At 43.9% G+C, this 26,106-nt stretch overlaps 2 protein-coding genes across 8 annotated transcripts in view; one reads left to right on the top strand and one right to left on the bottom strand.

Annotated features, from left to right (window-relative positions):
- LOC128756728 (uncharacterized) overlaps positions 1-20,739 on the top strand; it is an 86,355-nt gene extending 65,616 nt beyond the window's left edge. For 5 of the 7 annotated variants that reach the window (XM_053861295.1, XM_053861294.1, XM_053861296.1 and 2 more), the window contains 5 exons: positions 11,930-12,000; positions 13,183-13,293; positions 13,365-13,462; positions 16,951-17,020; positions 20,081-20,739. In XM_053861295.1, coding sequence (XP_053717270.1) covers positions 11,930-12,000; positions 13,183-13,293; positions 13,365-13,462; positions 16,951-17,020; positions 20,081-20,347 — 617 coding nt within the window. In that variant the 3' untranslated portion in view covers positions 20,348-20,739. Of the gene's footprint in view, positions 1-11,929; positions 12,001-13,182; positions 13,294-13,364; positions 13,463-14,173; positions 14,439-16,950; positions 17,021-20,080 lie in introns of those variants that run through there. The other 2 variants (XM_053861299.1, XM_053861298.1) reach the window with 2 other exon arrangements.
- Positions 20,740-22,785: 2,046 nt separating this feature from the next.
- Positions 22,786-26,054, bottom strand: ascl1a (achaete-scute family bHLH transcription factor 1a). Its single transcript, XM_053862319.1, has 3 exons — positions 26,023-26,054; positions 23,281-23,873; positions 22,786-23,194 (listed from the first exon to the last, which is right to left on the bottom strand). The coding sequence occupies exons 1-2, from the start codon at positions 26,052-26,054 to the stop codon at positions 23,294-23,296; spliced, it is 612 nt and encodes a 203-aa protein (XP_053718294.1). The 3' UTR covers positions 22,786-23,194; positions 23,281-23,293.
- Positions 26,055-26,106: the final 52 nt, after the last annotated feature.

The raw sequence follows: 26,106 nt of genomic DNA, 5'->3' as shown, positions 1-26,106 counted from the left end.
GTGTGCGCGCGTGTGTGTGTGTGTGTGTGTGTACTTTCATCCAGTCTCTTGCAAAGGTGGCCCCTCATTAAGCCAGTGAATGGCCCTAACTGGCCCCATTTAGGCAAACACTGACCACTTGGCAAAAGATTCCCAAAATAGCAAGTAGCCTTTTCCCTTCACACACGTTCATTCAGCCACACAGTGGCTTGACAAGTAACATAACTCAGACCCATCAGTGTAGTGGTTTGTGTGATAATACTGGCAATAAATGCTCTGACATGGCACTATGTAGCGTTTATGCTTTTCAAGTAATAATAGAAGCCCTTGTGTTGCTTTGCTTTATTCTCAATACGGGGAACTTTTTTGTTGAAATGGCTTTTTGAAAGTGTACTGGTTCATTTCAGTGACAAAATAGAATTATCATTCAGTGATTTTTAAGTTTATCTTAAGTTTATCAATGTTCACTCATGATGCTGTGCAGGTTAAAAAGATTTCATTCTTTGTATTTTTAGTTTACATACATTTTATTCTCAATATGAATCGTAAATACTGGAAGATCATTTAAAGTGTGAATGTCTTGGCTATATATTAGGTACTTATTTTTACAGTGTTCAATGAAATGTTCAAATATGACCATGGATTATACCGTGATGCAGACAAGTGCGAAACTCGATCTGCAAAACACCCACCATATGAAGGTCTTATTCTTAGTCAAACCACTTTGGTCTGGAAGCGATGACTCACAGTTGTCAGGGGGTGATGGTACTGATGCTGCAGAGTTGGCAGTTCCAGCTCCATAACAGTGAATGGCTATGTAAAAATGAAGATGACAATAAAATGGTTGTCATACTCTTTGATATTCTAGATGCAGATTTGTGTCAGTTTGAAAAACCGGAGTGGATCTTGTGTTTTGAGTCAGTGGTCTTTGTTACAATACTTATTTCCTCTCACTGCCTGACATAGACTCTTCAGTAATACAAATTGTGGTCACCCTCATGTGAAAAAAATATGATTTATTTGATACAGTACAGTCCATTGGCTATCTGGGCTGACTCACTCTCCTTACTCACCTGCTCTCCTTAAAGCTTAACAAAATAATGCTATGAGGGTAACTGGTTGATCCTGCTACGAGCACATGCTTGTCCCAAGAATTAATTCATGCAAGTCTAAAACGGCAAACGCTACGCTCAAATATATGCACATTTCTGACATAACCAGAAATGCTTTAAACTAAATTAAGTGAAAATCTTTAAACTAAATTGAAAATGAATCCTGAAACTTTATATTGTGACTCGAAACTTGCGGTCATGGTCTGTCTTTAATAGACAGTCTAAGATGAAATACAAGCTGAAAAGAAACATGTCTCAGGACTGTAAAAGTGTATTCCACCACATAACTTTGTGGTAAGAATCTATATGAGGTAGCTGTAGCTTCGCAACTTAGTTTTAAAATCATAAAAATACAATGAAAGGTGTGACTATTGCTGTATCCTAGGGTGACATGTTGCCCTCAAACAGACAGACAGAAAGGAAAATTAAAAAACGATTAAAAACTGCAGGGTTCACGTGAATCTATAAAATTAAGGAAAACGTTTATAGTTTAAAATTAAAAGATGAAAAATCACAATAATCAAGACAAAATAATTTGTGAAAAAAAATATATTATTGTGAGAAATATTAGATGTGTGTTTCCAGGATACTATTTTTTTTATGTTTTATGAAATGACGTGAACTTTAGTCTTGATTAAAGTCTATTTAATACTGGACACTAATGTGTTCTCATATTTACAATATATAAGACACTACCTATTATCTGTAAGTTGTAGTGGAGCAGGATGAAAAATACTACACTTTATTTTGTCAACCTTTCGAGTTTTAAAAAACAAACCACCTCGCGTAGTCATTTGCTTTGGAGTCACGCACAGTAAACAGAGAGCTGCGTCACTGACGTCAAGTAACCGTGGTCTCTTTTTGTTTAAGCGCCTGCTAACCAGGAAGTGGTGCGAGCAACTCCGTGGGTGTCTGATGAATGTTAAATCGTGATAGGGAACACCTGGCGGCCTTGGGGCCTGACTCGTATTGACCCACCCACCGCCGACAGTACAGCTTTTACCTCTGGGCCAGATTGGATCTTGTTTTTGAATCATTGAATGGGCAATTAAAAAGGAAAATGACAAAAACAAACATCCAACATGACAGCTGAAAATCAATGTGCCTGAGACGTGTTTATTTGTTTTGTAGCGTTTAACTGTCTTTTTGGAGGCAAGTGTTCTGGGCGCCCTCTTTGTTCTTATACATGCAAACATGGCAAACAAGCTGCAGTAGCTAATACACCGGCTTTCATTTATGATCCTTTTTTTTTTTGCTGCTGTTTTGGGGTTTTTAATATCAAACGATATCACATTGTTAAAAACATTTTTTTCTACGAGCAGTGATCTAACTTTAATGAAGCTGTTCTGTCCCAGTAAGGAGTCTGAAGTGGACAAAAATGTGAAAGGGAATCATCAATTTGGCCACAGTGCCATTGGAGTTGAGTTTTAGCTGAAGAAATTAAAGAAAAAGATCATTTTCTCTAAACATTCCGGGGGAAAAAAAGACGATATCGTCATCTAGAATTCACCTGTCAAATGATGATTGTGTAATTTTTTCTACAGTTAAGGCATTGCCTCACCAAGAAAGGAGACTTCTTCCCATTCTAAGGCTTGGATACATGATATGCGCCCTCTGTGCTTTCACCTAAGCCTTTTATGTCAGGCCTTGTTTACCAAGCCTTGAGTTTAGAATGCCTCCGTGTTTTACCCATTGCCACCAAATGACTCGGCAAACAAGCAAGTAATCTATTGATGGAGGCCTGTGCGGAATATGCTGGCTTTATTGAAGAGAGAGAAAGACGGAGGGGTTGTGCGGGATGGAGAGCACAGTCAATCTGTCAAAGAGTCCATTATACAGTGTCCAAACAGAGGCCACAATGGCCTTATTAATGGCACAACGTCAAGGAGCAGCCAGACTATAATAGCAGATGATTTGGCTTTGTGGGTTATCTCTGGAGATCTCTTATTGCTCTATAGCAGATGATTTAAACTCCTGGGGCATGTCAGAGGCCGGAGCTGATTGGTCCGAGGCGTGTGTTTGAAGCACAGCCAGTGTGTTTACTGAAAAGTTTGTGGTCTGTGGTTAGGCGGATGGCGTGCAGCCAGATACAGGAGCGCAGCCACTACGTGTGTCTTTGTTTGTTTTCCTAACAAGCGCTTGAACAAACACACACACACACACACACTCTTCAGTTTTATTTTTCTTTTTTGTTTCGGGGCAAGTGCAGGGGAGGAGCTGTGTGTGGAGGGTGCAACAACAGAGACGAGAGCAGGATGCTGCCAGATACTGTCACCAACAATCTGGCACATACTGCGGAGGAACAAACAACTCTTGGCACTTCTACCTGAAAACGATGATGGAAAAAAATTAAATTAAATTGCATGATTGTCCGGTTGAGAATTACAACTGTTTGTATTTAACTCCACTGCGAAAATAATTTTCATTGAACCTTTTCTAGTTTGATTTTATCAGGACAAAATCCCAGCCTTGTGTTGGTCTGACAGCCCAGGGGCCACTGGGATCATGATTACACAGCCTAGCTGCAACACTTGTCATGCTTTCTTGCACTTGTTGTTTAAGTCCACATTGTTGGTGATGTCAACCGCTTATCACTCCCACACTTTCCACTGCACCACCTGCTGGTTACTTTCCACTGCTCTTTATCAGATTAGATTTCCATCTTTTCTTTCATTCTATTGTAAGACGGTCTTCTTTGGTGTACGCTCAGTGCTTCATATTTAGTAGTCCTGATGTAAACAGTAGTTTCACTATATCACCGCCGACTCATGCGGGATTAAAACCAAAAACATCCTACAACCTATTTCTCACAGACGTGCTGTTGTCACGTCCCTGTGGTGTGTGTGTGTGCGGTTTGCTCTAAATTCCCTCTCTTAATCACATATTTTTTAGGTCTGCAGATGTAGGCCACGTTGCACTCTGACATTCTCCTGCTATTAAAGGGGGTCACCTCCTCTCGGCTATTGAATGTGACCTTTGTTAGAGGAATTATGGGACACTTTATACAGTGTTGGTGATGAGCCGAAACAAAAGTCTGGGATTAGGCGGGAAACAGAGTAACAAACATGTGAACTTGAAAAAACAAAAGAGTTGAGGGCCATTGTTTGAGCTCATACCTAGAGGTCCGTATCATGTTGTATCAGTTTTGTTCTGAAAAAAAAAAAAATGAAATTAGACTAGAATTGGCAGATTTCCGTTTTGTTTTAACCTTGTTATCTTAGTTATTTGGTGTTTTATTGAGCTGGACAACAATTATCTAGTTAAAGAGAATGTTTTTCAATTCTGAAAGAAAATTTTCAAGCACTACATTAGCAAAGACACACGTAATATTTTGTCACCAACACTAGTACAGAGCTTTAAATATTAAAGAAGTGAGTGGCATGAAATTATTTGAATTATCTGGTCAGAACCTGGCAGTTTCTGGTGCCGGGGCTTCTGCATGAAAAACAGGTATATTGCTAAAAACGAAGCTCTGACCCAACTATTCAAAAACTGTATGAAAATCTTCTTGAAATGCAGGAAAAGAAGGAACAGCTGATCAGAAAATTTATGCAGACAGCCAGACAAAATGACCCTGAGCCATTAAGAAAACAGAGGGTTTGGAAGTGTAGTCAGCTATAATGAAGCTTATCAGAAGGTTTGGAGAAATTCATTCCATCTCTCAGCTGATTGAAGCAGAAATAAAGGAAGACATGGAGAAAACAAACAGAGAATATGGTTGTAAAGATCAAGTTCACGCACGAAGATTGTCAAGCTGAGAGACTCGGAAAATAAATGAAAATATAGAGGATATTGCAAAAATAATGGGAAAAAATAACAAAATCTCAGTGGAGATATTACCTCTGAAAGATGGAGTAAAACAATTGGAACGGGAGAACAAAGTGTGCACAAAGTACTGTATTTCCCCCGGGAATATTAGCTGCACCCATGACATTTAAGAAGGAAAATAGTTTTTTTGTACATAAGCCGCACTGGTCGGTAAGCCGTGTGTGTACTGGTGCTGTCTGTGCCACAGAAAATGCATGAGGATCACTTCTAGTGCACCTCTAGTTTTAGTTTTGAAAACAGGATCCAGCATCAAGACTGACTCATGAAACAATCTCGGCAATGCTGTGAACTTGAGTCATGAACTCCTCACATCTTATATACATTTAAATTTTCACCCCCATGTCATCGGTTTGATGTGATGAGGCTCAATATTTTTGCCGGCTCTTTTGACTGTAAAAACTAGGGATGCTCCAAGCAGAAGCAGCTGTCTTCAACCTCTTTTATGAGAGTTCCCTCTCTGGACGTTTGCTAATGTTTCATATTCAGGTGGCCAAAGAACACTGCATCTGACACACAAAACAGCCAACAGATTCAGTCAATTCCATCTTAAAACAACCTGGTCATCTAGCGCTGTGAAATTAATCATTATTTCTTGGGCAATATGCTTCGCGTTACGAATGTCACGCTCAGACCGGCGAGTGTCCGCAAGCGACCACTGCAGTTTCACTTTCACGAGCATGGAAAACTCTCCGTCAAGTGCTGGTGTTTTAAATATCGTATTTCATATGTGACCTTGATGCCTTTCAACGCGCATGTGCTGCAGGATGCTAACTTTACATGACAGACTGAAAAACAACAAAGAACAACAACAAACAACAAGCGAGTCGCAGGGAGGGAGGAGCGGACGCATCACAAACCGCGGGCGGTGCTTCATCAGAGCAAGCTGTCACATGTGATCAGATTTTGATCAGAAACCATTTGAAGTCCACAAATAATGGACAAAGAAGTGTAATGACACGGTCAAAAAGATGCATGACTCACTCATATAAGTGAACAGCATTTGTCCTCTTGCTCTGTCTAGTCGCCTTCACTTAAGTGAACTTCTCTTTCTTCTTTACTTTAAGTTCACGAAGCAAACACGTGGCATTGTTTTGAGCTTTGACGGGGACACAGATGATACTCGAATGTGACACAAACCAGATGCCTTGACATGAAAGTTTTAGACATCAGTAGCAAATAGGCATTCCTCATCTACATCACTGCGAGAGTTGCAGCAGTGACCCTCATTTCCTTCTCACACTCACACTGGCTGCATCGCTGGTCAGTGTGATACGCACCTACTATTGTTTGTTATTTTAAGTGGACATTAGTTGTAAGTCAGATAGTTAAAAAGGAATGGCCAAAAAATACACTTCATTCTCAAGAAATCACAGGGTCAAATCATGAATGTCAATAGATTTGTCCACGGAACGTGTCATCCTCTTGAGTTCTTCCTTTTTCATTTTTTTCTTTCTATGTTTCGACCACTCACTTTCCTGAGACATTTCAACCCTCACAAGTTGGAAATTCAAAAGGAGAAGTGTGATAGAGCAGACTGAAATCAGGACAGCGCTGCTATGTTTCCACAATGCTCTGTCAGTGGGTGGGAAGGCCGCGGGAATCTGAAGACACAAACAACACAAAAGAATTGCCAGTTTCATTCTTTCGTTTCTCTTTTTTCATTTCCAAAACAGGGAGATATCAGTTGTTGGTTTTTTTGCTCAGTTTTCCCATTTTCTTTCTTTTTGTCATACACATACATTGATTCAAAATTTTCACAACTTTGTTTTGTTGTTTTACAATATTATTTGTATGTTATTGTTTTGAAATAAGCCAGAATAATAGTTCATCTGGCATCATGATGTTTCTTCACAATGAGTGCATTTGATAAAATACAACGTCTAACATGCAGCCTTGAGTGAAGGGAGGGATAAATCACTCAGACAAGTACTAATCGATGTCAGAAAGCAGTCTGCTGTGTTTTTCATCTGTCAGCTGCAGGCATCAAAAATGACATCCAGGTTTGTGTTAAATGAATCGTGACCTGCGGTTGTTTGCATCCTCCTCCTCCTCAGCAGAGAGGGAACAAAACATGAAAACAAACGGAGAGTAAAAAAGTGAGCCTCCTTGCTCATCATCATCTTGGCTCCTTTCTTTCTCTCTCAGTCGCTACTTAATCGCCTCGGTCTCATTGCAGATTATGGCCTGAGCAGAGTGACTCTCCCTTTTCTGTCGCCTTTCTCCTCACAGTCTCTCTCTTGATTAACATTTTCTGCTACGCTTCACACCAAAGGCGCAACCTGTGTGCTTTAAAGGCAGCATGAAAAAAAGCCATCGGGCGCTGGAGTGGAATCAGATAAGGCTATCAGGCAGGAGGTTTTGCTGCCAAGGCTTTGTCCCGCTCCTCCACCCGCCTTTGCTTCCTCCCTCAATCTCTCACTCCACTGCACCTTTTGTGCAGCTGATTCCATGGCTGAGGGCTCCCCTCAGTCCAGGACCCCCGACCTCTTGCAGCACCACTGTGTCAATGTTTGTCTGCCTGTGACAGTGCTGCCAGTGGAGCAGTGAAGACAGGCAAGGATGTGCTGATGTTTAGGTCTTCTTCACCATAAGAGACCTTCAATACCAATTCCCCTCCTCCATGAGCTTTCTCAGCTCCACCTGACTCCCCCACAGTCGCAAGTGAATCCCCTCCATCCACGACTTCACCCCGTTTTGTTTTGATGAGCCAAGGGTGGTTGTTCTATCTGATTCTATCTGAGAATGTTTGTACCATCCAGACAATCCTGCATCTTAGAAGACAGTTTTCTCCTGTTGATTTCATGTTGGTTTGCACGCATCATGTAGCAAATCAATAGAAATGAAGGAGGATATTTTTTTCATTTTCGGGGAACATAGTGGGCTGCAGTTATGGTGTGGAAGTAACTGTTCAAGAATATCCAGTCGGAATAAACTGGGGTTTATCGAGAAATTACACTGTTGTTGTCTAGACTCAAAACTAAACAATGATGTTGGTCTACCTGTTCAATAACCTGAAACAAAGTAGAGATTCTTGGTGTTTTTGAAGGTAAACACAGCAAACTTGTGTGCCCTGTACTGGAATTTGACAAAAACTGTAAATGCACATTTTCCATTCCAAAAAAGTGTTAAGTCTGGCTAAGATCAGACTTTTGAAATGCATGCAAATGGGTTAGTGCAGGGGTGATCAACCTGTGAGAGGTCTGAGCCACCAATAACGTCACCTCAGTCTGTGTGTGTGAGCGACGATGCTGACTGGAGCATCTCATCTTCACTCCACTAAATTAAACGGACTTCACGGCGATCAACAATGAATAGCAGGTGAAAAACATGCCATACGTTTAGTTTAGGGAATGACAAAGTGACACATGGAACTAAGTCATGTTTAATCGCGTTGACTGTCGATCTGATGATGGTCCAAGTCTTGAACAATATTTTGACATTTTGCCGGAATAGCTCTTCCTTTTTCGTCTTATTTCCTGCATAAACTGAGGAAGGAGCCGCATGTGGCTCGGGAGCCGCGGGTTGGTCAGGCCTGGTTTAGTGTAACTATGGTAGTGAAATTTGAATTTTTCGGATAACCCAACCTGTATTACGCGATTAATAGCACGACTCACCCTGCATGTAGCCATGTGGCTCGATTATGATCAGACTGGGTGATGTGTGGCTGTACTAGCGGAAGTAAACAAACTGCTCCTGAGAAGGTCAATAAGATTATGCACATTTGAGAAGCGACAGTCTTAGACAAACCTCGTGTCACCTGTGTTGTCATCACTTGCGACGACGGTGGTCTGCAGATGTGTACGTGTGTCTTCAATTATTTTGATTTGTTGGTTTAAGGACATGACATTACCTCCATGTTAGCAGCAAAGTTGGTGGGAGATCACACGCACAGTGGTGATCTGAAGCTGGATTCTGTGTTCTGAAATTGTTTGGACGTAAATAACAAATATACTCTCATCTACTTCGACATTAGTGTTGCTCTGAGCGACTCTTGCTCTTGCTGTACCACTGATCATTGTAAGACACACCTACTATTAACTGGAACTGTCTTCTACTTAAAGCAGGTCTTCTGGTCTGTAGTATTAAGGGGACCTATCTCAGAATATGATGGTATCAAATGCTCAAGTCCACCTGATGATGATTCTGCGTTTTGAAACCATTGCTTTATGAAGTTCTCCCCTGCTTACGAGAGATTACGAGAGCGAAGTGCAATGTGACATCACACTGAGTACGATTACATGATGGCCCAGAAAAGTGGGACTACGCAACCTGGATAATGTGGTTATTAGCTTGACTAAGCTAGCATGTAGCCACTATGACCAGACTGGGTGATGTGCGGCTGCGCCACTTTCAGCTACACAGCGGAAGTAAACAAAGTCCTAGACCAGTCATGGTCTAATAATGCCTAAAACATACTCTATAATCGAGAAGTTCTGTGTGTAAGCAGATAGTAGCAGTGTGGGTGATAAGAAGGAGACAACTTGACCGCCATGTTAGCAACCATTTGCGTGGTTGCTAAGTGAGTCGAGGCTCACTGTGTGTGTGTGTCTCAGCATTCCTGAACCAGTCAGTGTTTTCAGGTGTCAATGTTTTTAAGTGTTGTCTGGAGGTTGCTTTTATTAACAGCTAGAGAGGAGAGCCAATTCTACAATTTATCACGGTTCAATTAGAAACAAGTCAGAGAGTTCTTACATGGTCACATCAACTTTGCAAACATGTTTTTGTTGTGATTTGGGGCTGAAAACATGCTTGCATGGCACATACATGTCCCCCTAGCCGTAGTGAGACTTTTCTATTCAGTTGAAAACCATGGACAGTGCACCTCCCCCTCTGTCATGCTTGACTCCTACCACATCACTGACTTCCACTGAAAGCACCCCAGCAAGTCAGGTAAGGCACCTGGAGGCGCACTTATGCAGGGGTGTTTATTCCTTGTTTATTCCGCTGTGGCTGCAATTCAGCGTTTGGATTGCTGTTGGCTTTCATGGATATTCCCCATGAGCATGTTTAGACTGCGGAGTGTGTTTGTCCGTCTAGCATTTATTCCCCTGTGTTATTCTGTGAGCATGTACTGAGCTCTGGGCGCGTTTGGGTGGTTGTCAGGTTCAGTCTTGGTCCAACTCGTGTCCTCTCTCAGTGACACCCTCTGCTGGGTCCATGGTTATCCTCTCATCTATGTGAAGTCATAAAAGGTTCAGAACTCAGGGCTTGTTTGTGTCCATCTTTTGGTCACTCTGCAGAAGCATTTCTGCTCCGACATGTTATGGAGGACTGGAATTAGATGAAAAATTGCAAAATAAAATGATTTAAACTCTGCTTTCATCTCAGTTGTGACTCTGCTAAAATTACTCATTGATGAGATGACTGAATCTCAATCATATTCCAACATTTAACATGATTAGGACTCTGGGCTGCATCATGTTTTAAACGTAACTCCTTTATCCCTCTATGTATGTTTTTGCAATAATGTTGCATTGGATAAGATGGTGCACCTGGAAGTGGTGCACTGAAAACATCCCACATGAGAAGTAGTCGTGTTATTTTTCAACTGAGTATTTTTGCCTGAAATTACAAATCAAAATGGCCTATATTTTTGGCATTAAAAAATACTTTGTATGTAGGAGGCTAAAATAAGAAATGCAGACCAGCTTGTGGACCAATGATGATGGTAAAATGTTTTGTCTTTTAAGTAATGCAGTGAAATTCTCAATATGTGGAAAAACTCCAAGCATGCTCGTCGATGCTGGCATGAGGCGGGACATCAGAGCAAATGTGAAGGACATGGTACTGTATGTTTCTTGTGTGGAACTTTTGTACTGTAGACATGGAGTTCTGTACAGTGTGGCTCCAGTTATAATTGAAGCGTGTCTGTAGTTAAACGCTTTCACTTTCTGAACAAAAAGTGGAGAGACATACATTTAGAGCTGCTGAATGCACTCCACAGCCAAGTCCAGATGGCCGTCTGAACTGGCCCTCAGTCGAGTTCACAGGCTGGATCTATTCAAGCTGCCATCTCACTTTAGCAGATTGATCAGTGCACTGATCCGGCCACGCAGTGAATGTGTCTTTTAAGGATTTAAATCTCTGTTCCTCACAAGCCAGGCTGCATGTGTGACTGCAGATCTGCAGCTCAGGCCCCCAGATATTTGCAAACAGATGCATGACGCCGACCCACAGGTTTTTTTTTTTTTTTTTTTTGATCAATCAAGCCTTAACAAGTTAAGTTGACTGGATTCAAATGTAACATTTTGCATGTGAATGAGGGAATCCATGGAAGGCCTGGTTTTGATTAGGCCTAAGCTGATAAATGGCAGATTCAAACAGCCCCCTGCTATTGCAGAGAAACCCCAGAGGTCCAGGGGTTTAAGTCCAGACCGATATCAACTCTGTCCCTTCTCTTTCTTCTACAAACCTATGAATAGATCCATTATTCAGCAGATTCATTCTCATTCCCTAAATTGAAGTGGCAGCAGCTTAAAAGCCCATGTTTCCTAACCCTCTTCCCCCTCTCCCCTCTGAATCTCGCACCCTCCCAAATTTGGCGGCCGAAATATTCATGGCCATTATTGGCTTCAGTCTGTCCCCTCTCTTTGATTATCGTTTATTATTTGTCAATGGGAGGAGATTCGTGCACTTTGGTGTCATTTATAAAGACAAGTAATTCACCAAATCAGCCATTTATTCTCTCTCGGAGAAGAGAACAGCGCTATGGAATTCGTAACGCGAAAGACTTTTCTCACTCTTCATTTCACCTTTATGAAAAGGGCCTTCGCTTTTCCCCATGCCAACTTGACACTGTGAACTGCAAGTCATGTTGTCCCTTTCAGTGACCCGCAGTGTGACCAGAACAAAGAAATATTGCTCCGATACCACACACACACTCTCTTCTTATCATCCTTTCGAGGCCAGTCATTTCAAAAAGGCTTCATCTTTGTCGGGTTGGAGTGTTGAGTATGGATTCTTGAAAATGTAAAAGCTTGTTTCTGTCTCTTTCTTCTCTTTTTTTACAGTTGACTTTCTGGCAAAGTACTGCATTTTCAGTCCAGAGAAGTTGGACGAGTACAAAAGAGCTTTTGAAAGTGTAAGTTGAAGGGCATAAAACTTTTAGACTGTCTTCATATCCAGTGTGACGAATGGTGGCAAGTTGAATTTGCTTGCCGTGCTAATGATACTCTCATTTAGGAAGTCTGAAAGATGTCTTCATGGCTCCTCAGTTTGCACCTCTCAGCTCATAGCAAACCTGCCTAACTATCAGTACATTGGACAGAATACAGATTTTATTCATCTAAAAATGTAATTGTCTTTTGCAGATCCCCTTTTCAGTTTATGTATCATCTGTCATTGTCAACTAACAAAGTTGCAAATGCACTAGACATAAGTAAATCAGAACTCTGACTGCTTTATGTGTGGAGTGAAACTGTCCCCTCTGTGTGGAGTTTTATGCTCTCTTCTAGTTACTGAGTTTGCTTAACATAAAATGTACGTGTACTTAATACGTACATGACAAATACACCTGCTACTACTACTACTACAAGTGTCAAACTCAAGACCCGAGGTGTATATATATATATATATATATATATATATATATATATATATATATATATATATATATATATATATAAATATTTTTTTTTTCTATATTATTCTATTATATTCTATATTAAATAGTGTAGCTAATGAAATGCCAACCTGGATTAAATACTGTTTCTAGGCCACAATAATTATACATATTACGACCAAGGAGGTTACACATCAGACAAATTACAGACAGGTTAGACTTCCCAATCGGAAGGTGGGACAAATCTCACCACCCCAACTTCGTAATCCAAGATGGCTACCCATAAACATACACAGGACGCAGACGTTTGGAATAAATGAAAGACACCAAAGGATACAAACACATTCTGCAAATTTGTATTTCCTCTTAATCCAGGCGGTTTTGTTGTTATAAACAGCACACGTATTCTTCAAGAAGGTATTCATATTCTGGCAACTCAAACTTGAGAATACGGTTTGTGAACATCGCCATCTTCTTTTCCCATCTTGATAACTGGAACGCACTGAACTCAGAAAGCACGTCTTTCCCAGCTCAGTCTTACAACTTTCGATGCAAGTGGAATGTAGCAACAGTACGCGATGCTAATACTGAATGGATTGCTGAAAAGCACGCGCATCACAACAGCTCTTGTGAAATGATCTCATTCCACGACACTTTTGTTATACTTTATATGTTGTGTTTTGCTGTGCTGCGATCATGCAGGAGGACCATGATGGTGATGGCTACATCTCCTGTTTTCAAGTCCTGCTGGCGCTTAAGAACATCATCCCTGCCGAGCTGCTCTCTGATGAAGAAGAGATATACGTCTACAGGGTGGGACTTCATTACTCTCCCGCGACAGCCTAACTAAAGCGCCACCCTTGTCATGATCTTTCAATCTGCAGATTCTGGAGATGGTGGATTTCAAAGTAACAGATGGACTTGTGGATCTGAGGCTCTTTGCTGTGATCGCCAGTCTGGCCCAGAAAATAGCTACCATGGAGTAAGTGCGACACCGTCAGTGAATTTCCTATGTGCCGGGTCCACTTTGATCTTCTGGTCGCCACCCTGTTCACGACTCACTACTATTGGCAAATTTGGGGAAATTCTGCCAATATGGGACGCAAATTTTGCTTGGTTTGGATTCTCAAAACTAGATTAGAAAACAGTCTTAATCTCAATCGGAAGTCATAAAGGCCTTCATGCAAACTCCTGCTGCTGCATGCTGCTGCATGCTGTAAACCAGTGATGCTCTCTATTAGCTCTCATGCAGTGTTTGTTTAGGGAAAAGGATGGGTCTTAATAGCATTCATATATCTATACACTGTATATTTATAGACATGTTATACGTAACTCAACAATGATTCATTAATAAAGTGGTTATTATTATTACCCCAGTCAGACCGGGCTCATGCTTCTCATGCGGCTCAAGTGGAAGTACTATTTTAGTGGACTCTAGATGATCATTAGATTGCAGTTATAGTTGGTCAGTCTTCAGTATTGTATAAAAAATGTTGATAATAATAATAATGATGATAGTGTTAAAGATGTTGTATCATAGGCACTGAAACATTGTTTCATGCTCTAAATGTGCATGTGTGTTTCATGGCTGCCCTCGAACCGAGATGGATCGCGGCGCAGACAGAAAAACATTACGCTAATTGAATTGGCCTCGGTCCCCTTGTATCACTACATTATGCCCCATATGCCACAGATTCCCACACACATCGTGGTGTTCCTGCCTGGGGCTTTATTGCTTCCTACAGACAGGAGTGTGTGGAGCCAAGTCTTCTCTGGAGGTCCCTCAGGGTCAAGGCCTGCACCCGGCGCCCTAACCCTCTCTGAGAGCTCCCTCTCAGCAAGGACAGGGCCAGGGTCACGGGTCCTCTGATTTACGGCCCTCTCATTGTGCACTGTGGTGGAGGAGGCCTGCAGACTGGCGGCCTCGCTGGCGCAGAAAGACCGGGGTGTCGCCGCGGATCGAGGCAATTATAGTAATGATAATGAATGCCCATATTAAACCTCCTCTCGCAAAACTGATTGTCGTGATTTCAATGAGAAGAGAGGAGATCTCTGTTTCTCCTCCCAAACAAAACCCAAACAATAGTATCCTTCTGTCATCTCATCCCAAAGTGATCCTCTTACCTGTTTCACTTAATCCTGTTGTCTCTAATCCGAGCTTAGAAGTGACACAATCAGCCTCTGATCATATGAGGTGTGTGTCTCTCTCTCATCCGTGATGATTCTCACACAACTTTCACTGTAAGTCTCTCGGCCGTGCCCCCTCCTGTCGCCTCGTTTTTGGCCCTTGACTTGTCCCATCTGTCCCTCTATTGGGCCCCCTAAAACCTTCCAGTGCCACATTCCCCTAGGACGGGTCACATGATCTCCAGCATTGCAATACACAATCGAATCCCGCTAGTGCTCATCGTCATCGTCCATTCATGTGTTTTTGTGTCCAAAAAATACATGGATTCTCATAGACAAGTGCCTCCAATGCTTTCTGTGTCATCTAGAGACAAGGAGAGGACAGTATGAGGTCCACCACATATCCACTTTCAATGTGGTCAAGACAGATGTTAGAGCCAGGTCTTGTTCCTTACCACCAATTAGATTTTGTATTGTGAATAAAACACTTTTTTTTTATCCTGACCTGTCACTTACTCATCATATTAAGATGCAACAACATTTGCATGTAAAACCATGAAAGAAAACGGCTGATGTCTATGTTGGAGAAAGACTCCCAACCCAAAAGATTTGCACAAGTGTCCAAGTAAAAATGTGAAGCGCAAAAATGACTGTGAGGGAATTTCTTTTCAAGAAAAGAAAGAGGTGAAGAAGCCGGTGCAGGAATAACTGGAGAAAAGTGTCAGGTGTGATGTGTGACAAAAGAGTGTTGGCAAGGATGAAAGGGAAGGTGTACCAAACTGTGGTGAGGCCAGCAATGTTGTATGGTTTGGAAACAGTGGCACTGAGGAAAAGACAGGAGGCAGAGCTGGAGGTCGCAGAGATGAAGATGCTGCGCTTCTCTGTGGGGGAGTGAGCAGGATGGGTAGGATCAGGAAGCAGTAGATCAGAGGAACAGCACATGTCAGGGGTTCAGAAGATAAAGGCTGATGTCTATGTTGGAGAAAGACTGAAAGTGTCCAAGTAAAAATGTGAAGAGCAGAAATGGCTGTGAGGGAATTTCTTTTATCTCAACAAAAAGTCTATTCATAATGAATGAGGGATGATCATGTATTTAAAATATCTCATGTCTTAGACTGCTGGACACTGTTGCTCATATGACTGTTTTTTAGCGTTGTAAAAGTCGCACTGTTTTGTTTTTTTTTTAATAACATTGTCTGTTTATATTGTTACTTTCATTCATCATTCCAACAAAGTGTAATTTATGAAAAGCTCTTAAAGAAAAGCATTGAAGAGAATTAGAGATGAAAACTTTTTGTTTGTGAATAAGTGGAATGTCAGCGCGGGAACAACAACAGAAACCCGGCGTATCTATTTTGGGTGAGAGTCTCTCAACATTAAAAAAAAAAGCTACCGTCACTGCAAGTCAGTGACCAAGAGCCCAAAAATAATGGAACTAGGTCAGATAATACCAAAACACCTCAACTGTAAAGCAGCCTCCGTGTGCGAGCGCCAAAATGTTGGCCTTACGTAAACGGGTGGTCTGCTGTTTTTGGCTCAGCAGGGTGCCAGTGGCGCTGCGGCCAAAGAAAATAGGTTATCTTGCCATTATCCTCCCTCCAGTCCAGTGCAGCCCCTCGTTCACGCTGGCTATTATCACGGTGGTGCCCTCAGCGCGCCAGCGTTTGGACTCTTTTACCGCAAACCAAGTGCAATTAATGATCATTAGCTGTCCTGTCCCGCTTCATCCCCATCAACCCGCTGCTGCTGGAGGTCGGTGAGCAACAGCCAATCACGGCGCAGTGAGCACTCAGGCATGCTCTGCACTCCATGGCCTAGTGCTGGACTATTCTTTGCTCTAACAGGCCTTTGAGAGCGCGGCTCTGAGGAGGGGCTCATTAACACTGGGCGCTTGTTAAGAGAAGGGACGGCCGTCGGGGCGCCACACGCTGGACAGGAGTGGCCTGTCCCGACACAAGCGCTTGAGTCTCCCCCTAATTATCTGAGGGAACCTAGATTTTGTTGCAGCGAGTGGCACCAGAGTGTGCCCCCGTCGCTCCCCGCCCTGGCCCTCCGCCTGGACCCCACTCACCCTGCCGCTCCCCCGCACCCACCAAACCTACAGCAGTTTTAGTCGTTACTGTGGCGGGACGTCTCAATGTGCCCACGCATTGTTTGGCAGCCAGGCCACGATGAGCAACCACAATGGGCTCAGAACACTTTACCATCACATGTCTACAAACACAACATCGCACGGGACTGACCCGCCAAAAATCACCCACCACAATGACGAGACTCTGCCAGAAGTGTCACCTTAGGATGAATCTGGTCTGAAATCACAAAATGTAAACTCTTTTTTTTCAGTGACTTTATGCGATCGCTCATCAACAACATGGATTTCCGGTCGTTGGAAGTGCGGCTGTTTAAAGCCAAGGTACACTAACACATCACTCATCTTCTTCACTTTTTTGTTTAACTCGACACATGTAGGAAGGCGCTTCTTACACTGTCTGTAGCCTGGCAAACTGCATCACTAGGAACTTGGAAGATTTCAAATTGTGACCTCTCCAACTAAGATCTTGTCCTTTTACATTTCACAACTGCTTTGCATGACTAGACCCAAAACAGAATCAGTATTGGTATCCTGCCTAGTTGTCACATCATAACTGAAGAGTAATTATTCATCTCAATTTACACCCGATGCAGAAGTCTGGAGTGGCAGAGAAGTATGTGGGAGTGGTGCAGGACATGTATGCCAGGTGTAAGACGGTGGTGAGGTGTGCTGCAGGTGGAACACAGGAGTTCCAGGTGGAGGTGGGACTGCACCAAGGCTCAGCTCTGAGCCCCTTCTTGTTTGCCATGGTGATGGACAGGTTGACAGATGAGGTTAGACAAGAAGCCCCTTGGACGATGATGTTTGCAGATGACATTGTGACCTGTGATGAGTGGAAAATAAGCTAGAGAGGTGGAGGTTTGCCTTAGAAAGGAATCAGAATATATTGCCATGGTCATTGGGAACCCACCAACTAGGAAAGAGCTGTGGAATAAAATAAAATAAAATAAAATAAAGTAACAAAGGCTGATCACCATCAGTCTGACGGCTGAAGAGAAGAAGCTGTTCCTGTGATGGGAGGTTCTGGTCTGGATCGACCGCAGCCTCCTGCCAGAGGGAAGAGGAACAAACAGTCCATGACCTCGGTGAGAAGGGTCGGCTCTGATCCGACCTGCACGTCTCTCGGTCCTGGAGACATACAGGTCATGAACAGGTGGCAGTTGGCTGTTGAGGCACCTGGTGGTCAGCTCCCATTTGAGGTCCTTGGTGATGGTGGTTCCCAGGAAGCGGAAGGAGTCCACAATGGGAATGGGCGAACCAGCCAACAGAGGAATGAAGGCTAGCCACATTAAGACTTGATACATGTGTGTGAATGAGAGGGACCCAAGTGGGCAGGTGAAGTTACAGGATGCAGAGATTAACAAAGTACTTAGGCTCAACTGTCCAGGGCGATGGAGAGTGTGAGATAGAGGTGAAGAAGCGGGTGCAGGCAGGATGGAATAAGTGGAGAAAAGAGTCAGGTGTGATATGTGACAAAAGGGTTTCGGCAAGGATGAAAGGGGAAGTGTACAAATGGGTGGTGAGGCCAGCAATGTTGTATGGTTTGGAAACAGTGGCACTGAGGAAAAGACAGGAGGCAGAGCTGGAGGTAGCAGAGATGAAGATGCTGAGCTTCTCTCTGGGAGTGAGCAGGAAGGATAGGATCAGGAACCAGTAGATCAGAGGGGCAGCACATGTGCTGAGGTGTTTAGGAGACAAAGTCACAGAGGCTAGACTCCGATGGTTTGGACGTGTACAGAGGAAAGAGACAGTACATTGGTAGGAAGATGTTGAGGTTGGAACTGCCAGACAGAAGGTGGAGAGAAAGGCGAGTATTATGGACGTGGTGAAGGAGGACATGAAGTTTGTGGTTTTGAGAGAAGAGGAAGCAGAAGACAGGGTGAGACAGAGGAGGATGATCCACTGTGGCCACCCCTGAAGGGAGAAGCTGAAAGAAAAAGAAGAAGTAGAAGAACTACAATTTTTGTACCCAAGGTCTGTGACCACTGGTGAGGGTAGGAATTTGAAAGTTTCACCATCTGAGGCAGACTTTCCTCTTGCTTTTAGTAGCAACTATTTTCAAGTGGACATAGTGGGTCAGAGGTCAGCGGTCAAATGTTCATGCGTTTCTCTCACTGGCACCTACTTGGTAAGAAGCACCAGTAAAGCGCATAGCCACATAATGTGCTATATATTATCTTAGTAAAAAGAAGTAGTGTTGAGGGCTCACAACCATCACCTTCCCTCTGCCTGTCTGTATCACTATTGGTTTAGATGTAGTTGTCTTGATAATGTGTGAATCACATCACATTTAGAGGTTCTCATTATTAAATTAATAGCTATGTTAATGTTTATATAAATTTCATATTGTGGCAAAACAAGTTTCAAATTACTCAAAGTTACCATCTTTATATTCTGTAGAAGGGCAGCTGCCTGTACACTGTTCACTGAAAGATGAAGGTTCACTGACAGTCAGTGATAGACACACGTGGATAGGCACACTTGGTCCAAACAGAGAAAGCTGAAAATGAGGATACTATGATGGTTTCTGCACAATATTTTTATCATCTGTTGCTTCTAACTGAGTAAGTCAGGCTTTCCTGCTCACATGGCTCCTGGCCAACCGTGCTGTTTGCTTCAAATATAGCCCTCTCCTCACCACTGTTTCTCTCACAGTACACTTTGGTATGATGCATCATGAACCTGGTTCAACTGATCTCTCTAGCCTCCTTATTTCTGGTCACATTCATGCCACAAACTCCGCCTCCATCTCTTTCCTGGGGAACGCGTGTATAATTATAATGAAATAAACACTGGCCTCTACTTTGAAGAGCAATTCCAAAGCATTCTTTATCAGGGTGTTTTTTTAAGGAAAGCCACTCAGCCATCATGCATAGAAATGAGGGGAGCAGGCCAGAGAGAGGAATGGAGGGGTGCTTTTCCCTTTCATAGATTAGCAGCGGCCTAATCTCATTAAACTGCCCAGCAGTGAACATGCCGTCCACTCCGCCCAGCCCTGTAATCAGCCGCAGACACACGGCTCATCTCAGATGGGGACGTGCCGGGCAGCTGGCCGCTCTCGGGCCAACTGAAGGGAAGGAGGAAGATGAAAGTCTGTGGGCAGGGGCGTGGAAACGCAGCCCGGCCAGGTAGGGAGGCTTTGTGATCACAGAGATGGGTAGTTCACTGGAGAGGTGAGAGGGAGGAATGGGCGACTTGCCAGAAGCATTATTCCTCCCCCAGCCCCAAGTCCCCCTCCTCCCACAGCAATTATCATCCGGACTGGGTTGACTCGAGCAGGTTGAGGTAATCTGAGGCTGACTGGCGTCATGCAGACACACACACGTCCTAACGACAAGCCGGAGCCAGGCTGCTTTTCTTGATGTGCATTGTGACTTGCAGCAATTGTTCCTGTTCCTCCTGGAGGAGCAGCCAGAGGACGTCGGCCCCCAACAAGGCTTCATCAGCTCAGAGCAGCTCCTCTTGGAGCTGAAGGCCGGAGGGATCCATCTCGAGCAGGAGGCCGCCATCAGACTTCAGCTCCAGAACATCCCGCCGCTGGATCTCCTGGGCTTCCTGGCATACCTGCCTCTCTTCATGATCATTCACAACTCTGTCATAGCCAACCCTCTGGACCACTCCAGCAGCCTGCGGGTGGAAAAACGCTGAGCACTGAGGGTCCTCCTCCTGCCAAGACTATCAGGAATTCAGATTCGTAATTCATATGTCAATTCTGTTTCTATACCTGACTTAAGATGACTGGTTGTTTTGGTCATTCAACTGTTTCAGTGCATGTCAGTGCGTGAGGTTCTCATCCCCACCCTGCAACGGCCAGGGTTTCCACTACTCTGAATGTATTTGAAAATTCTTATAAAATTTTAATTCAAGACATTAAAAGAGCTTTAGTTTAAATAAGGCGATATAAAAACTTGAATGTAGCCACCATCGTGATTTATTGTGCTATTGTCAAACTGAGCAAAATAAACAATATTTTGTTGTTTAACTGTATGTATGGGTCCATCATTTGATTCAGTAATATACCAAATTCATTCAAATTGAAAAATGTGGCTTCTTAAAGCAAATATTCTTAAACCATTAAACTGCGATTTATTGAGATTAATTAATCACAAATTCTTCACAAAATTAGATTCATTTTTTTTAATCGAATCCCACCCCTAGTGTGTATATATATATATATATGTATAGTGTTGCAACTGTAGATTTTCATGTAGCCGAGTGCTCAAACTGGTGCCACAGAAAGTGCTGTCTCTGGTCCTGAAACACTAACTACCGCAGCTGTGAGCGTGCTTCAGCAACAATTGCTCATTTAGCAACTCTACCAATGCGCCAAAACTTCATTGTATCAGCTGCATCAGAGCAAAACGCTCAAACTTCTGTACAAAATTGATCTGACAGAGTGCTTTGGTGCTGGAGGGGGCAGCACTGAGGGAGGAGTGGCGGGGGTGGGGGGGGCGAGTCATGTAAATTTGCTGATGCAACAACCGCTCATTGTTCCACAGGGAAAAACAATGTGTGTAAAGGCGGACACTGCAGACCTCCACTGTGTCTGGTTCTATCCAACTTAATCAAGGCTGGGGAATGATATTCAATAAGATATTCAACTAATATAGTTGGAGCCATTGTTTCGCCGCCTCTTTGCCAATTAGATATGGCCGTGCTCTCCTGTGGTTTGTGTACGCTTGACAGCCCACCATAAGGAGGAAATGTAATGGGCTCTGACAGCCACTGTCAGATCGCACTGCTCCTCTCTGCAACATATGCTATTGTGAATTGCTCACAATATAGCAGAGGACAAACAAGTTTTAGGGTTGTTTTCTTTCAAATATCAGTGTTGTCAATATTTGAAAATATGTTTTTTGATGGACCCAAACTCTGCAAGTCTGTGTTGTGTCTGTCACCAATATGTGGGAGGTGACTTCATTAAAAGCACAATGGGTGACTTTTCTGCCCAAAATAAAACAGTTGAAATTGCTGACTGGTGTTGAAAAGTTGCCATCCCATTTAAATGTTCAATGAAAAGTTGGGTGTTTGCGATGACTAGTTTTTCAAGGGAAAATCATGTTTTTCAGTCTCGCAAGATGAAACAATGAAATATATGTACAGTATATTGACATGCATGTGTTTTCAGATTTTAAAATAGAAACGGTAAGGGTTTCATTTTCTTCAAGAAGATAACACTTGCATTAAAAGTTGTAAAAAGGTGCATAGTATTATCATTAGAATATATATTAGGTTCAAATTTTTTCCCCATAAACCCTCAGTTGTTGTCAGACAATCTTCCGATACGTCAGCAAATCAGAGGGCACCGGCCACCTGCGGATCTAAATCCAGATCGGCGTGAGTGTGTGCGTCAGGAGGCACACGCCGTCAGCCAGTTCAGCTCCGTGCACTCGACCACCACACAGACCCACTCACTTATCAAAGCAGACACGCGTCCGGCTGCAGCCCCCTCCTACCTGTCAAACTCACTTTTGCACTCGCGACCTGAGGAACTGCCACCGACCCCAAATCACCTTCCCTCCTCCCTGACTTCCAAACCCGCCTCCTCAATGTTGTCATGACACGCTTTGTTTCACAATGTGATGATAAACAAGGCAGGACGAAAGTTGAAAATAGGTATTTTTTTAGTCGTGTGGCGCGATGCTGGAAGTGGATGCGCATGCGCAGTGTCACTCCTATGTCTAAAATAAATCACAATTCAGTGTACCAGCAATAGTCGGTCCTGTCTTCATTTAAAGTTCATTGCGGCCCCTCAGTTTAAGTTGACTTGTTTGGCTTCAGCAAACAATGAAACGAATCCAAAATAATTCTGTAGCAAATTTATTATTCTTTTAGAAAAGCAGAATTTCCCACTCGCTGTGTAGACAGTGAAGAGCTGGCAGAAACAGTGTGGCCATTTGGACAATAGCTGCATCAATTTTGATCAGTGTGAACGTCAGGACAATATTATATATATGTTATTAAATAAGACACATCGGTGCTATAGAAGTCTCGGTGAAGAGAAGAGAGACTACAGTAGGCAGGAGGTATAGAAGCGACTTCGTAATATATATAGACAAAATATATATACAAAAGGTTGTGTACAAAACGTCTATAAATCTCTTACATACAAAAATAGTTTAATATATTTACCCCCCACAAAAAAAAGGCGTTTAGATATAGAATTTCATAGGATAAATCCGCGACTTGGAAGCATTTTCTGAATTGGTGTTCTGTGATTGGGTTTAGCATAGATGAAGAGCAACGTGTTAAATAATGTTCTGTAGAAGGAAGAGCTGGTTGGACTTGGTTTGTCTGGGACTCCCACGCTCGTCGGGAGACCCGTCTCCCTGCAAAATCCTTTGGCGCTCATCTCGGTTCTTCCGAGTCTCTCGGGGCTCGGCCGCCTCATCAGGACCAGCCCGAGTCTGTTCAGTGCATCTTGTTCTGGAGGAGCCCTCGTCTCCTCCGGTGCCACCACAAGCGCAGACAAGCCACTTCATCGAACGCGCAGTTCTGTCGGAGGAAGAGCGAGACAGGTTAAACTGCTGATCCATTAAGTGTCGCGAGGCGTCTGTGTCGTGAGTTGTCTGCGCTTTTACCTCGTGGAGATGCTCAGAACCAGTTGGTGAAGTCCAGCAACTCCTGCTCCTCTGGACTGAGAGGGTCGTATGAGGCCTCATCTGAGGAGTACGAGGACACCGGCGACCCGGCCATAGAGTTCATGTCCGCCGAGTATCCCTGCGACATGGTCGGAGACAGGACTCCGGACTGAAAGGCCGCGCTGACGGCGTCGTGTTCGTCCAGCAGCTGCTGCAGCGCGCGGATGTACTCCACCGCCGAGCGGAGCGTCTCCACTTTGCTCATCTTCTTGTTGGCGGCTCCGTTCGGGACGTGCTCCCGCAGCGTGGCGAAGCCGTTGTTGACCAGCTTTACTCTGTTGCGTTCCCTCTCGTTCCTCCGGGCCACGGCGTGCGGCTGCTGCTGGGGCAGCGTGTAGCCGAACCCCGCGAAGTTGAGCCTCCGCTTGCATCGCAGCAGCTCCGGGGAGGACGAGCGTGTCCGCTTCTGCTGCTTGGACTTGGCGCTGCTCTGGCTGCCGCCGCTCGGACTCAGCTGGATGTCCTGAGCCGCCGAGAAGAAGCAGGCTGCAGGCACAAGCTGCTGCTGGCTCATTTCCATCTTCAGTTCCATCCTCAGAATGAAAGAACTCGAACTTTGCGAGTAAAAGTTTGGAAGCGTCCTGTAGTGTCGCGCACGTGTGTCTGTGTGGGAGAGAGAGGCGGGGTGCGCTGGGGTCCGCTGAGGTCGCTCCTCTGACTCTGACTCCCGGAGGAGAGACGCAACTGCTTTTCTATGCGCCTGGACCGCAACTTGGCCCCGCCCACGGTCGCGTGGATTCACCTTCTGCTCCTGCTGCAGCGACGGTGCGTTACGCGCGCCGGACGCGTGCCGCCGAAGCACAAAACAAACAAGAGTGTGTGAGCGTGTGTGTTCTCCTCCAATCACCGGTGTGTGAGTGAGGTGAGCTGCAACACTTGGGAGCGAGTGTGAACACACACGTGTTGACTTCAAGAGTCGATTTAGTTGGAAAAGTCCTGCTTTGTCTCAAACTTTTTTTCACCACCCGAAGTTATCATTTTCACTCGGTGTTGGACAGATGACCGGGGTCATCTGGGGTCGCTTGTGCGTCAACATCCATCCACAGCATATTCATCTAAAAAGGACAGGGACAATCGTAAACAAACAATTGTAAACAAAACTCGAGGATGCAAGCTTCCTCGCTTGAGTCTGGAGGTTCCCGTGAGAAGTGAAAATTCACTTCTTTTTTTGCCATGATCTGGGCCTTAACATGGAGAATCCACACCATTTAACGCACGGTTATAAGCCAACGTAATTACTGAACATTACAAGCCAATCCGAGTGTAACATCCTAAGAAGACAAACTACATCCTTCCAGTCACAGGACAGAGAGACAGGTGGCTGCCCATATTCCCAAACAGGCGGACCCGGCCAGCGTGCGTTTTCTTCTGTATATTTTGTTTTTAAGATGATTGCTTTCTTTGCCACAACCCCCAAACTGATCAGATGGAGTTATAACACTCTTCCATCCACCTCCCGACGCTCCTGCCGCTTGGTGTGACGCCGTCAAGTGGCGTCATGCAGTAACTACAGTCAAACTTGGACTGAAATCAAGGCAAATAAAAAAAAGAATAAGACCGATAAAGAGCAACTGCATAAATGAGTCTCTGTCTCTTTCAACTTTTGTGTATCCCAGTTTTATGATCCAGATTCGCATCTGAAAGAGGCTGGTTTAATGGACTTTTGTCCGTCATGGAGCCGAATTTCGCATTTAGATTAAAACGCATCATCAGCATCGCAAAGGCGGAACGCAGGGGCCCGCAAACGTGAGCGGGGGCCCATAGACGCCGCACCCAGCTCTTTGTTTGGGATTGGATACACCCGAAATGCTTACAGTAATGTTGACGCGCAATTATTGTCGCTTTATGAAAGAGCGCGGTAATGAAAACGCGTCTTTGAGCGTGGAACAAATCAGGATCAAACTCTCTCTCCCCACCCGGCCCTCCTCTGTCTCGCTCTCTCGCCGTTCTCCTTTATGTCTGGACGCCTTCAAGAGGGCTTGGTAATAAATTGTGCAATTTTTCTGCGTTTGCAGCAGCATTCAAAATCGAGCTTGCACCGAGGGCCCCCAGCCCCCAACTCCAATACTTTCCTTTATTCCCAGCCCCCTCATCACTCACTCGCCCTTTTCTCTCTCTCTCTCTTTTGCGCAGCAAGAGAGTTTAGAAAAGAAGCGTGGGTTCTATTCAGCGCGTCCCCTCACCCCTTCACCGTGGCCCGGCTCTCTGTAACCAATCCACAGCCAGTTAGTGGGTTCCAGGCTCCAATTAGCGCTTTGTTATCACTTTCTCTGGTCTTCAGGGCCTGGACTCACTTTACCAGAGAGGCTTTTTCTCCTGATAACAGCAGTGTAATAATTAATATGACATGCGGGAGCTCCTTTAAACATTTTCTTTCTGTCCCTTTCTTGGCCCCTCAGTGAGAGTCTATACAACAATAATGAGCAGGCTCATCTCTGAAAATGTAAAGCAGCACTTAATGAGCCATGGCATAGATTTAAGGCCATCTTTATTAAAGAAAAATAAGCTGCCACTTTTGTTGATGAAATTCAAACAGCTGTACACGCGGCTTTAGTAATGAAACACTGGAATATTTGTGGTATTAAAAGTGTTAGAGTGAGAGTGAAAGACTAGTGAGTATTGTCACTCAGTGAGTTTCTACCTTTCTCACTAGTAAAAGAAGGCCTCCTTATTAATTGTTACCAGACCTGATTGGATGCCCTCATCCCTCGCATGGTTATTGGGATCATGATTGATTTATTGATTTATGAACTCCTCCAAATCTCT

This window comes from Synchiropus splendidus, chromosome 4 (assembly GCF_027744825.2).
Source record: "Synchiropus splendidus isolate RoL2022-P1 chromosome 4, RoL_Sspl_1.0, whole genome shotgun sequence".
Taxonomy (NCBI): Eukaryota; Metazoa; Chordata; class Actinopteri; order Syngnathiformes; family Callionymidae; genus Synchiropus; species Synchiropus splendidus.
This window is presented reverse-complemented; position numbering and strand designations above follow the sequence as displayed.